Below are 17,512 nucleotides of genomic sequence, written 5' to 3'. Positions count from 1 at the left end.
AAAAATTTTATAATAAAATTCTGATTATAAAATTTCATATGCTCCCGAAAGTATGTTGCGTTTTCATAACAACACCGTTCACATGACAGAATATACAGAGGTAAGATTTCCCAAACTTACATTCTAAGATGTAATAGCTGATTTGACAATGGTATTGTTATAACGATTTATAACGACATGAAACATGCTGTTTCGACCGTATCGGACCATAGGGAGAGGGATGTCAAATGAGTGGGATTCATTAGGCATGCACAGAGGTGGTTATAGTCTTGCGGGAATCTTTGCATGCAGGACTTTTATTTGGTATGTCAGGGTAAACTTTGGATAGGTAGAAGTTTAAACTGATAATTTGACAAATATGACGATCGATATTGCATTGCAATTGCATTAATTTAAGCTATGACAATAGAATTTACGAAAAACTACAGTAATTGAATATTAAAGAATATTTATCTTGGCAAAAAATAAATATGCAGTTTTTTAGTCACTTTCTGAATACAAATTAAAAACTTACCTCCATGACCAAGTTGACGCAGTCTTGTGATTCTTTACAGTCCAACAACGCCACGACATTCTCATGATGCAACTCTGTTAATTCTTTCAAGATTTTTATTTCTTTTCCAAGTAAATTTTGAGTTTTAATCAATCCCTTTTTAGTTATACATTTAATAGCCACTGGAAAATGTTTCTGAAAAAATACACAAATTTAATTGAAGTATAAAAATACACATTTGGAATTAGAAATTAATCAAGGTGTGCCTTGGGGCCAGTGGCATTTGTATCTTCCCTTTTTACAAATAGGTTTTTAGCCCCACCAACCTGATAATCCTTGTGGTTGAAGCCGAGTCAATGTGTTTCGTGTACGGAACACTTGTAAATCGCACTTCAGTGAAGTGCTATGCATTTCAGAGACAGGTTTGAACATAAGCCAGATACAATAATCCTCTTCGGAGGCTAAGTCCACCTTACATGTATGTCCTTGTATCTCAGTACACAGATTAGCAACCGATATCAGAAATTTATTTAGAGCAATTGATCATTCACCGTAATTTTTTATTTCAATACAGCCATATATACATACGTACGTATTAATCCAAAAGTATTGTTTTTATTTTTACATTCAATGTATATAATAATTATTATTCTCCACTTCCATTACAGCATGACAGAATATATATGTATACAAATAGGTATATGTATTCATATTTACGAAGTGGGAGCATCTTCTGCCCTTTAAAACTGAAGTTCAACACATGATGTAAAATATACATATGTACGGATGTATAAGAATTTAATACAAAAGCATAAATACAAAGGTATATAAAAATATTTCTGCATATTTACAGATGTATTTTATATAAAAGAATACATTCTCCTCGAATTATTGTCAAGAAATAAATTCTCCAGATTCCACAAGTTTTTGTTTTATATGTATTTGTTATCAAATGTTCTGTCACTTAAATAGTTAAATATTGTGCCTCAAAGGTACAAATTACACATACCTTACGATGACGTCCCTTATATACGACGGCAAAAGCGCCATGGCCAAGCATATCCTTCGAACTATATTCATATTCTCCGACAATGTTCATTATGTTACACCGAAATGGAATGAAAGTACTACAATCTTATTTACTCTTTAGTACATCTGTTTGCAATCGTTACGAAAACAACTGATATTTAACACTTATGTATGTCATTAATTGTAAGAAAAAAAATAAACTAGTACATGTTTATAATCCGTCAAAATGGACGTTTTACTTATTCAACACTAAAAATGGATGAAATGATTTCAATATATATTCAATTATTTTACATATAGGAATATTGCTGTTACATTTATGTGGAAAAATCAATTTTTCATTTGCTAATTCTATTGTTTACTATATGTTATCTTTCGCATCTGATATATTGGGTTTTATTTAATCATTCACGAATACACGGGAAATGCAAAATCGAATTTTTCAGTGTTATCCTGGTTACAAATTATAGCATATATCTTTAAAAACATTTCTCTCCATAATACGTTTTCAGATAGAGAATAAAATCAAATTACTTCAAGATTGACTGTTTATTTCACTCATTAGCATATCATGTGCTATATTTTCACAACGTTTGTACGTTCCAATTATTAAAAGCAACGCAATAATGTATTACACACAACCAGAAAATAACTAAATTTTCAAAAGATTAAATTCTAAACAACGTTTTCCTAACTTTTCACTTTATACACCAATTTATGGCCACTGAGCAATAAATATGACCATCCAAAATGATAAGTGCGAAATTTGTTTCGCAGTTCAATTACATCCAAAACGAATGCGTACATATATCAGATGTGTACATATGTAAAAAATCGTTTTAATTGCAGCGAAACCACAAATTTTGACATATTGCCAGACTTTACGTTCTCTGCTATTGCTCTCTACGAATTTTGTTCAAAGGCATGTCAGATGACAGTCGAAAGAGAGAACGCCTAATGAAAATTCAAAGTTCTCTGTTTGACAGACGAAAACAAGGAAACAAAGTGAACATAACATATGCCCATATGTATAATAAGTCGAATTTTGTTCAAGGCACAGCATAGCATACATACTGTGCGATTCCGTACTTTGATACAGTATCAGGTCTATAAATTTGATAGAGACAATTTTTGAGACTTGAGACGATTTTGCTATTCTGTAAGTGACAGTCCCAAAATCTATTACATTTAATAATTCAGAGATGCTTTTAAACTTGAATGAAAATTAATATGTCGATAACAATAATTAAATTTTCTATAACATAGTCAAAAAACATAATTATCAATCAAAATAAAAATATATGTTGACTTTGTTCCATAATATTTTCGAAATTTTTGTAAAATTGATTTATTTTTAACTTTTTGTGTTTGAGTTGCTTACAAAATATAAAAAACCGACAACCGATTAATATCTATGATGATCTCTATTGAGTATATTCAAAATGGCAGACAAGAGTTCTTTTTGGTTTTGTGACTTGCTAACTACCAGGTCTCAAATTTGAGGCAATATTTTGAGGCTAAAGCTAGAGACTGTTTAGTGAATAGTAACTAGTCACAAATTGAGATTTTACCACAAAATGTCTCAAATAGAGATTAGAGATTGCTTACAGAATCCCGCTAATAATCTAGTTTAAGATGCTCTATTTCAATAATAAGAATCATAATCATCCAGGGTATATTTGGCCACATTTCGAAAACCCAATTTACAAACACCACATAAAATAAAAATACAACCCTAAATTCTATTTTGACAAATACCGTGTAAATCAACATATTCATACGTGCTTAATATGCAACTGTGTTGGAAATATCGAAATGAAGTAAATTCTCTTTGACTGAAGTTTATTATTTCCGAACTTCTATGCCTATAAAATAATTATTTTCGTCTTTCCACAGGAAGCTATTATTGCTATATATCGATGAATAATGGACATCGAAGGTAACTTAAGAATATTTTAAAGGAATTCTAAATTTGTGTAATCGAAAAACTTTCAGGGGGCATGATTTCTGAAGGCTTTGCAGAAAATACTGCTTCATCTTTGTCTCTTCAATTTCAATCATTGGCAATTAAATTTACTCATGAAAAGAATTTAAGAACCCGACGCAAACTTTTGGAGAAATGTAAAAATCTTCTGATGGTTTTCAAACGAACAGTTCTTATTAATCGTCGTAGATATCAACAACGTATGCAACGGCGCCAGTCATTACTGCGCTCTTCTTTTATGCAACATCTACTGGAATTAGAAAAAAATTTTTTCGAACTCCTTCCAATATCTAAATTAAGTGACATCCATTAAAAAATAAACGTTGAAACTCGAAAGTAAACAAACTCAAAAATTATGTATTGGCCAATCTTGTAAGTATATTACCAAATTATGAAGTGGGACATCTTGCAAACAGTCTCGCTCATGACCAGAAGGTTATTGAAATTGCCATAAACATAGCGTACATTCAACTTGAACAAATAATTCTTCAGAAATTTAAATTGTAATTATACAAATGATAGTGGAAAATATTTTTGCTCCCAATGTAAATAGTTTAGGAATTCAACTCAAAAGCGCAACTGTAGAGTTTATCAACGCACCCGTATCTTTCAAAAAATTACAAAAAAATCTTTACATTACACATTTATTTCCAAAGAAATATAAACGGCGTACATAAAATATTTTTCATTAGTACAAACGTTGTGGTGGTCCCATAGACGACTTGATGTGCAACGAACGCACATTCTGCCAATTTTTCTTCAAAAGCGAAACCAAGAAATTAATTGACAAATGAATATTCTGCACCAACTCATCTGGCTTCATATCCACATGACCAACAGCGACGGATAAGCATAATACCTTTTTCATTTGGAACTTGATGGTCGATTTCACTTCTTCAATTTTAGCCATCATGGACTCTGTATGCGACAACAGACCAGGGAATTTACCAGCCTTATTCAAACCTGGACCCAACAAACGAGGAATTTGCTTAATCAATGATTCTGAAGCCAAAAACGCATCGTAGGACTTTGCTAGTTTTTTCACTAATTTTTTGTTTTTATTTAGTTTTTTCAAAGCCTCTGCATCCATGCATTCCACACCATTAGCTTTTGCTTCGTCACAATGCTGTTGGTCACCGAGAATGCACACCTTCATCTTGGGACGTGGGATATGCTTCAATCTATTAATCAAGAGAAATATTTTTATAAGATGTATTCATATATATATCAAACACAAGTTCATATTCAATATTGATCAGTCATTTCTATCCACAAATAAACCAAAAGGCTCTTATGGTTTTCAGGTAATACATGCAAAATATTTTCTAACATCACATCGAACAATGAATTGTAATCATATAACCTAAACTTACACAGTTCATCATTTTTTCTATCTTAAAACTAAAAATCGGTCAAAAGACCTACTCAATTTGATTTTAAGACCCTGAGTAGAGGTCCGCCAAGAGATAACTTTACAGCTTATATCTATTGGCTACCTGAGTTGTATGAACCATGTGTAATGCATTGTTTTGCATAACCACATATCACAAATCAACTCAGGTGCTACCCACGTACTTGACAGTGCCGGAGAAACGCTTATCCTTTTGAGGATCGTAGTTTTTAAGACCAATTTGCAGTTCACATGTCTCCAAAAATCTACGCTTCTTCTTTTGGGAGAATTCCAAAACTGCGTTAACCGACTCATAGAGTGTATCGCGAGACACTTTCGACCTGTTAAAAAAAGAAAGGAGGAAACATATAAGTCATAGTTCAAAATATTTCGGTATATTTGCATACATTCTAAATTTTAATTGTTTAAAATTTAAGCTAAAATTCTAAACGAGAATAACCTTTAGAATTATGCCAAAAATTTTAACTTTAATATAGCAACCATTTCCAAACTACAAGAGATTATTAATAAACCAAGAAGCTGGTTTTGGATTGCAGGTACTTTATATTAATTTATAAAGAAAAAAAATCTAAAACAACAGTCAGCACTTACGCCATGTCTGCCCCTTACGACGAACAATGTGAGAAAGAACGATTGCTGCCCAAATTTGTTAAATCCGTTCCAATTGACGTTTATTAAAACACTGAAACACTATTACCAACAGCTGGTCACTCTTCGCGCCATCTGTCCATACGTTAAAGCAGCTACCACGACTTTTTATAAAATTTGTGTGAATTCTCTGTTACAACGAAAATTACCCTTGTCGTAGAATTTTTTTTCAAAATCGATATGCGTAATCCTTTAAAAAGAATCTTCATAATAGAATGCAATATCCAAGGACCAATATGGTGAGACCTGCAACTGTTATATAGCCTCAAAGAACGAAAATTTTATTTAGTATATCTCGCCCTAATGTACGAAATATAGGAAAAAATGTGAAAAACAATGAAAACAAACAGAACAAAAGTTGAAAGAATAGAAATAATTAATTCAGCTCCAAATTTTCTAATTGTAAGAAAAAGTCAAATGCCCGCGCAGTATTTCTTTAAATTATTTTATAGTGTAATAAAATGTTTTTGAAATTTTACAAGGGTTCGTGAACCAATCTCTTATTTATAAATGTGCTTAAATGTATACCGGTAAAAGCCGCTAGAAATTGTAAGTACGGCCAGACTTCAATGCACTCTTTCCATGTAAAGAAATTGGAAATTAAATGAAATAATGAATAATAATGTAGTAATTTTCTATCCTTTCGTTCACCCCAATTAATAAATCCATAAACATTCCTTAAGAATCATTACATTCCAATTAGCTCGATGTGGTTTTGTTAATGTTAGTCCGTGCCAACTATCATCGATATTTCGACATAAATGAAGAGCACAAGGGATAGCTGTTAATCCAAGAAAAGTAAAAATATAAAATTTGACAGTACTCAATACGTAATTAAAGAATTGGACCAGTAAGTTTATGTATGTATATATATTATACCCATCATTTTGTTGTTGTATATTATATTTCGTGCCAGATATACATACCTATGTACATGTATAATAAGGCAACAACTGAGGAAGAATAATTATAGAGTAGCATATGTTCTGCAGATTTCTTCCATCCTCCCACATCATTACGAAATAAGCGTGGACAATTCTTCGTTTTTGTTCTGTAATCAACTCGGTTGTAAAATCGATATTACAGTAGAAATATCGAACCTCAATTTCCATCTGCCAATTTCATTCCATAAACCATTAAATTGTGACGTAAATTTTGTACAACAAATCAAATATCGAACAGAAAATTCCATCTACCAATTTCATTCCACAAATCATTAAATTGTGACGTAAATTTTGTACAAATTATGAATATCTCTACGTATTTCTCTTTCAGTGCAATACTCCACATCCTCAAATGGAAAGTGCTTATTACGGCAAAGATTAAAAGGCACGAAGGAATATTACACACAAATAACAACATTATAAGATACCTAGGTAAACATTTGTTTAGTCGTCCATATATTGATATAATTATTTGTATAATTCAAATCTGTAGTGCCTTTGGGACGTTGTAGTTACTAGTTGATAGCGAATAATTGGATGACGTAGGAATATATATCTACATCTTCAAACAACGACTTTTAATATTTATATTTTAACAATGGCTCGTCCGTTATACGAAACGCATGTAAGTCCTGACATAATAACGTACGAATGTATACGTAACTTACGAAATTTCATATATACCCCTATGTATGTATGTTAAACTATCTAATGAGAAAATATAAAATTACTCGATGTATTTGTAAAATAGTAATGCATTATAAATTCGGAAACATAAAAAATCTTTAAAGTTACGAATATAACTGATAATAAAGTATTATATAATAACACGTTGAAATGAACTTCAAGGACTGGTGTTCATGAATAAGAATCGATATATGTTTAGTTTATCAACAAAGCCGTAATATAATTTAAACTGCTGACAAGCAAAACTAATCGACTGGAAAAAACCGCTTTGTTGAGTTAAGAAAAGTATAACACATCAATTTTGGACTAATATTCAAGCTATTCATGCGTATAAGAGACATTGTTGGCTCAAACAAATACATATGTATGTATATGTACGCTATCGTTTTTAATAATTTAAGAGAACATTGTATAATACTCATATTTTCTTCATTTTTATTTGTTTTTTATGTATATAATTTGCTCGAAAAAGCAAAACTCATCATTACGTGTGTCAATGCTAAACAATTATTTTTATATGTAGTATATATGTGTATGTGCATTTGTATATATGTAAGCAATATTTGTATTTCTATTTTAACTAATAGCTGTAGTTGTTCCAGTAACCTTAGTGGAGTGAGAGCCGGCATAGCTAACAGCTGCTTTTGACGAGCTCTATGTTTTTAGCCCGCTATGCATTCACGTTAAAATAGAGAAAAACAAGCAATCAGACGAAAAAGCACATTTCAAATTTAACGCGGTTATTTCTAATAGAAGTCTAGTGAATTGGTGTGTTAAAGTTCATCATTATTTATATACGTGTGGTGTAAAATCACAAAAATGGCTGATTTAGATGTAAGCAAAACATGTACTTAAACAAAAAATAGTTGTTTGTGCAAATTCTGAAAGTTAACACACATGTGAGAGTCTCAATCTCAGAGTTTTTGTGATAAATATTCAGTATATATGGATAATAATAATAATAATAATAATAATAATAATAATAATAATAATAATAATAATAAATACACGTTCCTAAATATATATTATATTAATTTATTTTGGTTTCGTAGTTAAAAACTCTGTCGAAATTCCATTATTAAACTAGTTTTGTAATTATGCAACTGACAAAGTACCATTTCTTTATTACAAATTAATTTTTAATAATATATAGTTATTGCTGAAAAAATTGTTCGTTAAGATTTCCAAAGAGATAACGTACAAATATCAAGATAAGAAACGAACACTTTGGACATTATACACTCACCTCATATTGCACATTATAATAACCTTTATATACTATAATATATTTGTGTACTTATGTCTTTAATAAGTTTTCAGTAATTTTATATAATTGTATTAATTATTTCATTACTTAATTTTTTTTAAGTAACAATGTGTATATCATTTATTTATTGATAATTGTTTTACTAATTGAAATTTTTTTAAAATAGTTAGTTCCAATTGTAGTTGGTATTGCAACTGTGGTGGTGGGTGCTGCTATCATTAATTACATTCTTAATAAGAAATCGTCGAAACCACGACCTGAACCCAATCGCACCGCTCGCCTGCGCACACTAGTTGATCCAAATGACAAATATCAGTTGCCATTAATTGAAAAAGAAATTCTTAGCCACGATACTCGACGTTTTCGGTTTGGTTTACCATCGAATCAACATGTTCTTGGATTGCCAGTTGGACAGCACATTCATTTGATCGCAACCATAAATAACGAATTGGTCATTCGTCCTTATACTCCAATATCTAGTGATGATGACGTTGGTTATGTCGATTTGGTCATTAAAGTATATTTTAGGAATGTTCATCCAAAATTCCCAGGAGGTGGCAAAATGACACAATATTTAGATCAAATGAATATCGGCGATAAAATCTCCTTCCGTGGTCCTTCCGGCCGATTACAATATCAAGGCCAAGGCCGTTTTCAAGTTAAGAAGCTTCGAAAAGATCCACCAAAGACCGTTATAGCAAAGCGTGTAAATATGATATCAGGTGGCACTGGAATTACACCAATGTTACAGCTAATACGGGATGTTCTAAAACACAATGATAAAGACAAAACAGAACTTGCTTTATTATTTGCCAATCAGGTAAGACAAACAAAATAATTTAATATTTCTTGAATTGTGGCTATTTGTTCCGTTTAGAGTGAAGCCGATATTTTGTTGCGTAACGAATTGGACGATTTAGTCAAAAAATATCCAGATCAATTAAAGGTGTGGTATACGATTGATAAAGCTTCTGAAGGTAAATATAAATACTTCTATATGCATATTATTTATAAATACAATGATTGGACTTATAAAAGCACACCTTCTACCTTAAACAATCGTTAAATTTGTTGAATTAAAAACTTATGACTTGTATATTTATGTGCAGTATACTAATATTCACACATTTTTATGTCGCTTTTATAAATATTTAACTGCGATATCAAAACATCACCAGGGTTCTAGACCCGCCGCTGCTTTACTCGTGCATGTGGCTTTACCCGCGGATAAATTATTTGAGTAAATAAGGAACAACATAAATATATAATGAAAAAGCATTTGTTGTTTAATTTCTCAGGCCGCAATATTGACCATATTCGCTACATCAGATGACAGTTTTGAAAATAGAAAATATTTAGTGTTTATTGTGTGCTTCCTTTGATTTTTCGATTAATATCTGAAGCAATAATTTATTTTCTTTTTAAATGCTGCTTTTGGATAATTTTTATATCAGTCTGGCCATATAATGTTGGCTATGTCAATGATGAAATGATGCGCTCTCAACTTTTTTCGCCGAGTTCAAACACGCTTTGCTTACTGTGTGGTCCGCCACCGATGGTCAATTATACTTGTATACCCGGCTTGGAGCGCATCGGTCATCATGCTGATATGCGTTTTAGTTACTAAATGGAAAAACGTATAACGTAAAAAATGTATAGTTAAACTTTTATCAGGTATAAAACTTTAATTGACAATGTAAATACGTAAATAAATCAAGTATTATAGCGGTAGTTAATACTAAATCTTTATTTATTACACAGGCTGGATATATGATGTAGGCTTTATAAACGATGACATGATTAAACAACATCTTTTCCCAGCTTCTGGAGATACTTTGGTGTTAATGTGCGGTCCACCACCGATGATAAATTTCGCTTGTAATCCAGCTTTAGATAAATTGGAATTTCATCCAGATACCAGATTCGCATATTAAAAATACATAAACAAATTAAGTTTATTATACAATCGTCCATATTCCTGAATATAATATGCACTAAAGTACTATATAATTATAAATGTGCATATGCAATAGAATGTTAATTATCTTGTTATTAATGCTGTTGGTTAAATATATAGTCAAATTGCAGACTCATTACGTAAATGACTATCAACGCATTGTAAAAACTTATTGAGTTGTAAAGAAAATCATAAATTAAAAAATAATTAATTTTATTATTTTGCAATAAACTCGTTTCTTATATCTCTAGTAATAGTTTTTCGAAAGAAAAACATTGGTATAGACAATAGGAAAAATATTTGCAAGAAATAACTTGAATATTTCGCCATAAAAGTAATATCTCCATCAGCTCCGAAGATCGCTATATAGCGGATTAAGCAATTTTTAGTGTTCTTAAAAATATTCATTTAAAGAAGAGAAACGATTGATATTAGATGATACAAATTGTATATAAGTAAACAATTGAAGCTCGACTATATCACATTTTAGCCTTCGACAGGTACAGCAAATAATGTCTACTAAAATTTATTATGTCTCCAAAATAGTCTACATTGCAAAGATTCCAATAATTGAAATAATTACGTAAAACAGACCTTGACACGATATAAACTTTTTGTAAATTAAGGGTATATATGAAAAGACTTCAACGAAATATGGTGTTATAATTAACAATGTCTAAATGGCAAAATGGTGCATTTAGTAATCATCTAAAATAATTATTGCTAAAATTTTTTAATGAATTCCTTTTTTTTTACTATTTTACGTTTCCACTTTAATAAACTTCTGAATATTTGTAATGTCTAAAAATTAGTGTTAACTAAAGGTAGTAAATTTTCGGTATATGTTTTTATTTATTTCTTTAAATGTATATTTCAATTATTTTATAAAAATTTTAAATACAGGGAATGTAAATAACTAACATTATTTAAAAATATATTATATTAATTCATATTAAAAATATAAACTAATACAGGAACAAAATTTAAATTAATTTTATTACATTGAAATACTGAATGCACCAATTTAAATACAAATGAAATCGTTTCGACGAAGGAAAAATCGTAAGGTCGCTGCAAATGTGAATAGCCTTTAGGTCCCTATACTGTAGTAGTCAATGATGTGCATACTCCAAATTTCTGAAGCGGATGGTTGCTGGTGAAGACTGCAGGAAGGGTTTGCTGTGTGTTTGGTGCTCCATAAGCTTTGTTGTTCGTTGCAAAAAGTGATTACTACTTGTTTCTGCCCATGGCGAATGATTTTGCTTGTGAAAAAGCATTTTCAAAGGAGCTTATGAAAATAGACTGTCCCAGTTTTCTGCCAATCGGATGACGGCTTTCTTCTTTTTCGCTTAAACCGGATCAATTTAGTGCAAATATAATATATTTCTTTTTACTAGACCTTATATCTAGTGTGAATATTTTATTATTAATGTTGTGGGTTTTATTAATTAATATTTGAATTTCGCATTACTATATATATTATTTTTGTGACAAATCGTCTTTTCTACTTATATAATTTCAATATTTCTGTGGATTAAATTTGTTTAACATCGATTTGTTATGTAGTGTAGGGAATAAAATAATTTAAAAGCACAAATAACAACTAAAAATACTAAAAAAAATATAAAGATTATGGGTATGTTTTATTTTTAGATACATGCACTTAAATGGCATTACTATAATATTCAAGCAACCGTGATTGATTTTAGCAAAATGACAACCCATAAAATAAATTGAAAGTTGACCTAAAATACTTTTAATTAAAAAAATAAATTTTAGATCGCGTGTTTTTTAACTTTCACAGTATCATAACAGAGTATTTATAATTTACATTTAGAGGAAATTCTGCATTTCTTACAATCTGTATGCATTTAAAAATATAATGATCTTAAGTAACCGTGCTAAACGGTTGCTTGATAAAAAAGATAGTCAAGCCTCTGTACAAAAATCAAAACGGGGAACAAATAAAATACGAACAAAAATTAAGCGTTTTTCAATTAACACTAATTCATAACATACGAACTCCAATGTGTCACCTATAATACATATCAGTTGAACATCAAAGAAATTGTTCGCTGTAAATGTTCATTGCTTGAATTCGTTGATATCTTTCCAAGATTGGTCCCTTCATTGCTAAATAAACCATTATTTTTACGTACTAGAAGTTCGAATGCTTCATCGTCCAGTTCAACAGGTTTGATGTTTGAAACTTTTTTATACCTTAAATAAATTGTTATATTTTTTTTTTAAATATACATATATTGTTTTATAAACTTTGGTTAATCTAGTATACTTACTTATCTGCCCTGTATTTTTCCTGTATGGCCTGCTGCGCAAGTTTAGTGGCCGCTTTGTGTGATTTAGAGAGGTGTAATATTACCTCTTTGAGGTCTTCTAATTTATACGATGTTATCTCTTCTAATTCTGAATTCCAAATTGTATAGTCCAATAGGTGCCTAGCAAGTGCATGAGCAGCAGCCGACATTAATGATGGTAGAAATCGTAAATACGGATCCGCTTCCAAAAGTGATAATTCACAAATATACTACAAACATAAATTATAAATATTTTTCGTATATTGTTAAAAATATTTCTCTAACCTGAGTTAGACATTTTAGCTTATCTGTCATGTTTAACAATACAGCATAAGTGTTGATAAACACATACGCAGTTGGCGTGCATAAGTCAAATGCTAAAATTTTCAAAATAATCTGCTCCATTCGCAAAACTTGGGCTTTATTATAGGTATCATCGGTAATGAATACAAATTCACCAACATCTGGAGGGTAGATTTCTTCATACTTTCTATATATTTTGTTAATAAAAAAATAATATATTTAGTTACATAAATAACATTTGTAAAAATAACATATATATAAATATTGCCAAATGTAGGTTTTACTTTCAAACTTACGATGCAATGTACATGGCTGCGGTACCAACTAACTGCAGTTTGCTGCGTACCACAGACATTTGGCTGAGAAATCGATCAATATAAGAAACGGAAAGATATAGTGTTTCTGTATCCAAATTGTACTCTTCAGACACTTCAACTAACCAATCTACGAGAATCGTACGCATTGAATGATTAATGTCGGCCTGGCGGCGCATGTAGTGCGGCTTGGGTCGATGTTTTTTCTGTAAAATTTTATATAAGAATTATACTATTTAGAAGTTATTATAGTAATTCTTAAAAATTCATGATCCTAAATAGTTTGAAATGGCGAGCGTCATAACTTGTTAAGGATTCACTATTCAATAATTTGTAGATACATATCAGTACGCGTTGCCCAGCTACCAACAAACAAACCTTAGTTTATTACTTTTTACTTTAAAAAAAAAATGTACATATATTCAGTCAGTAGCTAGTGAACTTTTCAACAAATAACTGATAACAAATACTTTATTTTTTAGTTGTGTGTATATCATATTATAAATTATATTATAAATTTTGGGAAACTTTTCTATTGAAAGAGTAAACTCCATATGTTTAAGATTCCAATTGCGACTAAGGATGATATAAAGGAGTCCGCTAAACTGCAAAGGCGTTTACAATTTGAGAATGACCGGAAAAACAGGATATTCAATGCTAAACAGAGACTCTTCGGCGTAGGTTTTACAGTTTTCATTCCCTAATACCCTAATCTAATTTTTTTTTATAGTTGGATTTGGGCGCACTGGAACGACAAATTGCGGAAAAAAACAAGCAAAGGCAGGTTGAAGCTGAATGCGAACGGCGTTATGAAGACCAAACCCAGCGCCAGCAACTGGCAATTTATGCAAAGTCTCTAGAAATGGATAAACGAAAGCGTGTTGCCGAAGCAGATCTCAATTATTATCGCTGTCGTTTTCAGCGTAAAGATCAGCGCCGTGAATTTGATTTAAACGATCCAAATGTGATCAAAAGAGCTTTACCGGCACGCGTKGCCGACAACGATGTACGCCTTGGAATTTCTAGTGCACAAATTTTCTCAGGTGAAGATCTGGGCTATAGTGAACGAAAATTGCGCCAGCGGGCTCAGCAACGTGCATGGTTAGATCAACAAGTTCAAGAACGCAAGCAAGCTGAAGAGGATCGTTTCAAGGCCGATTTAATAATGCAGGAATCAATTGCTTCTCGGGATAAACGTCTTGAGGATATGGCAAATTCAGAGCGGAAAATACGTAACCAAATGACAGCAGCTATTTATGATTATAACACGCAATTAGCAAAATCTAAAAGATTCGATCGTATTCGTAAAAAAAAAGAAAACAACGAAGACGATTTAGCTGAAATCTATAATATGCTCACTAGTGATATGCTTACTGAAAACCCGGATGCAGCACAGTCAAGGACAAATCCAACAAAAAAAATTGCCTTTATGTACCGAGGTATGTCTGCTGATGCATTGGCTAAATTCCATGAGGAACAGTTACAACAAAAAATTACCAACAAGAAAAAGCAAATTGATCAACAGCTTATGGACAAACAGTGGGAACAGTATGCTCTAAATATGGATCGAGAATTGATGTTAAAGCAGTTAGAGTTGGAAAGAAATCAAAAACAATTACTGGACGATCACATACGTTATAATGCGCGTCTTGCAGTGGAGCAAAGAAAGCAAAACGAGATGTCGAATAAGGATTTAAACAAAAATTTTGTATCTAAAGAGTTTTACGACCAGTTCAACAAAACTTCACGTTGATTTTTTTTAAATTGTTCTATCAAAATCTAATATTAAAAATAAATTAATGTTTTTTGAAAAAAATAGCAAGAGCCTGCTTCAATTCAATATATTTTTCCATTAAACTATTTTTAGTTTTTAGAGAAATTGCCATGTTGTTACAATGTGCTTACCCTCAACCAAATACGAAATTAAAAATGAATGACAGCAGCTGAGCAAATCATCCCTTATGTTCAATGCTAGGGGGTGAAACACTCATGTGGCGGGAAACCACAAAAGATATTTGAAAAATATGTATTTGGGCTAATCGTTTCGTATTTAAAATCTGCATCGAGTAAATTTCTTCTTTCAGTTATGAAAATATGTATAAGGAACTATATTTTCAAAATAGCCCTCAACAGTTGCACCAAGTTTTGGAGACAACTTTAAAACATAATCATTTTTTGGATTTCTAAATTCTTGAACACAACATACATACCTCACTTTCATGGAAATATTCCAATATATTTTTTTGATATTCCACCACTTCAAAGAAGCGTTGACGATCATTACGGGGAATAATAAGATGCCGCTGTTGTTCCCCTTCCTCTGTGGTTGTWTCAGTACTCTTTTTATCGTCATTGTCAACATCAATCAATTGCGATTCCGATTGTTGAGCAATGCCCACTTGGGAACGGTCTACGGACATTGGTGAAAGAACCTCTGATACTGACATTGGCGTGGTATCCAAAAGGCAGTCGTTATATACTTTATTATCTTTCTGCGGACCATCACTGTAAAGATGAATAATAGTTAACCCAGAAATTAAGTGAGATTAACCAACCGCTTACTGCTTATAGTCATTTTTATTTGGATTATTTTGTTGATCAAAATATATATTTTCCTTTCCATTAGCAAGAGAAATTGATGCATTGTTAGCACCGAAACAATATGTCTGCAAACTCTCATCTGGTTGATCCTCATAAACTGAAAATGATTTGAACTGCTCTACTACATTTTGCTTAATAGCTGCAGCTGCAAACACTGAATTATTGTCATTATGCGATTTAGCATTCCCCACTTCACGAAAAGCCTGAAACAATGAAATATTTGAATTTTCACAAAATACAAATAAATCTCTATATTTGTGTTGGATAAGAGTTTTGAGTAGGAACCCGTTATTTTAGTGGTTTTTTACATGTCCTGTTACAAGTATATATTTATTTTTAATAATTTACCACTAATATAAAAAATAATATTAAAAACCTAAAAGAAACACTAACAAGTGAGTTTTGTGAAAATACTTACCACTTTGCTACCTGCTGTAACACTAGTTATATTACGTCCATGTGCCACATTGTTATTTGCATTTAGCACAGCAAAATTAGTGCGACTAACACCATCACCAAGCTTTCCTTTGATTGGGACGGTGACCCCACCAAATCCAGATGGTTGTAGAACATTCACTCTGTTGCTACAGGTAACTAAATGTTTTTCTTTTAGTGGAACAGCTATATGGGGATTTTCCTTCTCGGCGTCTTGAYGAATTTGAAAAGTAGCCATTGCGCAATATAACTTTTACTTTACTGCTTTCTTTGCTCGCTACTCTTTTTTACTTGGTCCAAATGCACTTTTAATTCTATTTGGATATTTTTTCAAAACTTATTGTCCAATTTTTTTCAGCAAATAAAAAATGTTTACATCCTATGAACCAGCTTGCTTTTTATCCTTAATTCGCTTTTATTCAGTCTAAATTGAATCAACAAAAAATATTTGCATACATATAGTGTTATTATTTTAACGGTGCACGTATATGCGTCCGACTAATTAATTCTATTCAATGTGCGCGTTTCCACAAAATTTTCAGGCAATGATTTTCTTTCAATTCTATTTCTCCATTCGCCACTCAAAGTATTTTTGAATTTGTGCGCCGTCGTTGTCAGCTAAGAGCTTGGTATAATGACTTTGTAGCTTGTCGCTTCAATTTCGCCGCCATTTTTTATACTCATTTTGTGTGCCTCTTCTTCGTTAGCATTGAAAATCTGCAGCGATGCCACTTTAATGAAACGAAGAGATTAATTGTATGAAGATTCATTTCGAAACATATACAAAATAATTTATATAATTATAGTATTTTTGAAACTATACGTACATACATATAAATACTACATATTAAGTTGATTATAAAACTCACTTCACATAACTAGTACTGCCCTTGTAATTATTTATATTTCATTCGCCCTAAAAGTTATATGGCTACTTCAAAGAACGTTATTTATAGAAAAGGTTCACGGTGCGGCCATTATTAAATTATTTTACCTTACCGCGAATGTACTGCGCGACTTTCAAATCAAATATCATCTCGGCGCGAGAGCCACCTAAGCACTGGCCAGGCACGCTGCCTGCTTTACTTATATTGCCAACTGGCAGCTAGCTTCCCGCGAATTCA

General features: G+C 31.4%; 5 protein-coding genes across 15 annotated transcripts in view; 2 read left to right on the top strand and 3 right to left on the bottom strand.

Annotated features, from left to right (window-relative positions):
- Positions 1-2,373, bottom strand: part of LOC108971550 (serine/threonine-protein kinase ULK2) — a 10,955-nt gene extending 8,582 nt beyond the window's left edge. The window contains exons 1-3 of one of the 7 annotated variants that reach the window (XM_018937683.1): positions 2,057-2,373; positions 1,503-1,771; positions 515-688 (exon numbers count right to left, since the gene is read on the bottom strand). In XM_018937683.1, coding sequence (XP_018793228.1) covers positions 515-688; positions 1,503-1,592 — 264 coding nt within the window. In that variant the 5' untranslated portion in view covers positions 1,593-1,771; positions 2,057-2,373. Of the gene's footprint in view, positions 1-514; positions 689-1,502 lie in introns of all 7 variants that reach the window. The other 6 variants (XM_018937685.1, XM_018937687.1, XM_018937688.1 and 3 more) reach the window with 6 other exon arrangements.
- A 1,763-nt stretch (positions 2,374-4,136) lies between these two features.
- Positions 4,137-5,609, bottom strand: LOC108971564 (60S ribosomal protein L10a-2). The gene is made up of 3 exons (XM_018937726.1): positions 5,509-5,609; positions 5,082-5,237; positions 4,137-4,687 (listed from the first exon to the last, which is right to left on the bottom strand). The coding sequence occupies exons 1-3, from the start codon at positions 5,511-5,513 to the stop codon at positions 4,195-4,197; spliced, it is 654 nt and encodes a 217-aa protein (XP_018793271.1). The 5' UTR covers positions 5,514-5,609; the 3' UTR covers positions 4,137-4,194.
- A 313-nt stretch (positions 5,610-5,922) lies between these two features.
- LOC108971548 (NADH-cytochrome b5 reductase 2) lies at positions 5,923-10,651 on the top strand. Of its 5 annotated transcripts, none has more exons than XM_018937678.1 (6): positions 5,923-6,114; positions 6,841-6,941; positions 7,003-7,134; positions 8,630-9,283; positions 9,341-9,440; positions 10,225-10,651. In XM_018937678.1, exons 3-6 carry the CDS (start codon positions 7,108-7,110, stop codon positions 10,395-10,397), a joined length of 954 nt encoding a protein of 317 aa, XP_018793223.1. In that variant the 5' UTR covers positions 5,923-6,114; positions 6,841-6,941; positions 7,003-7,107; the 3' UTR covers positions 10,398-10,651. The 5 variants fall into 5 exon arrangements, with proteins under 5 accessions (XP_018793223.1, XP_018793225.1, XP_018793226.1 ...); XM_018937680.1 differs by lacking the exon at positions 5,923-6,114 and adding an exon at positions 6,411-6,425; XM_018937681.1 differs by lacking the exon at positions 5,923-6,114 and adding an exon at positions 6,601-6,618.
- A 1,362-nt stretch (positions 10,652-12,013) lies between these two features.
- Positions 12,014-17,041, bottom strand: LOC108971546 (G2/mitotic-specific cyclin-A). Its single transcript, XM_018937676.1, has 7 exons — positions 16,372-17,041; positions 15,915-16,156; positions 15,563-15,857; positions 13,335-13,558; positions 13,021-13,225; positions 12,718-12,965; positions 12,014-12,640 (listed from the first exon to the last, which is right to left on the bottom strand). The coding sequence occupies exons 1-7, from the start codon at positions 16,624-16,626 to the stop codon at positions 12,469-12,471; spliced, it is 1,641 nt and encodes a 546-aa protein (XP_018793221.1). The 5' UTR covers positions 16,627-17,041; the 3' UTR covers positions 12,014-12,468.
- Positions 13,627-15,170, top strand: LOC108971547 (RIB43A-like with coiled-coils protein 2). Its single transcript, XM_018937677.1, has 2 exons — positions 13,627-14,029; positions 14,083-15,170. Exons 1-2 carry the CDS (start codon positions 13,907-13,909, stop codon positions 15,103-15,105), a joined length of 1,146 nt encoding a protein of 381 aa, XP_018793222.1. The 5' UTR covers positions 13,627-13,906; the 3' UTR covers positions 15,106-15,170.
- Positions 17,042-17,512: the final 471 nt, after the last annotated feature.

Source organism: Bactrocera latifrons, unplaced genomic scaffold (assembly GCF_001853355.1).
Source record: "Bactrocera latifrons isolate USDA-ARS-PBARC rearing strain unplaced genomic scaffold, ASM185335v1 scaffold_347, whole genome shotgun sequence".
Classification (NCBI taxonomy): Eukaryota; Metazoa; Arthropoda; class Insecta; order Diptera; family Tephritidae; genus Bactrocera; species Bactrocera latifrons.
The sequence above is the reverse complement of the archived record's forward strand: the minus strand, read 5'-3'. Positions and strand labels throughout refer to the sequence as shown.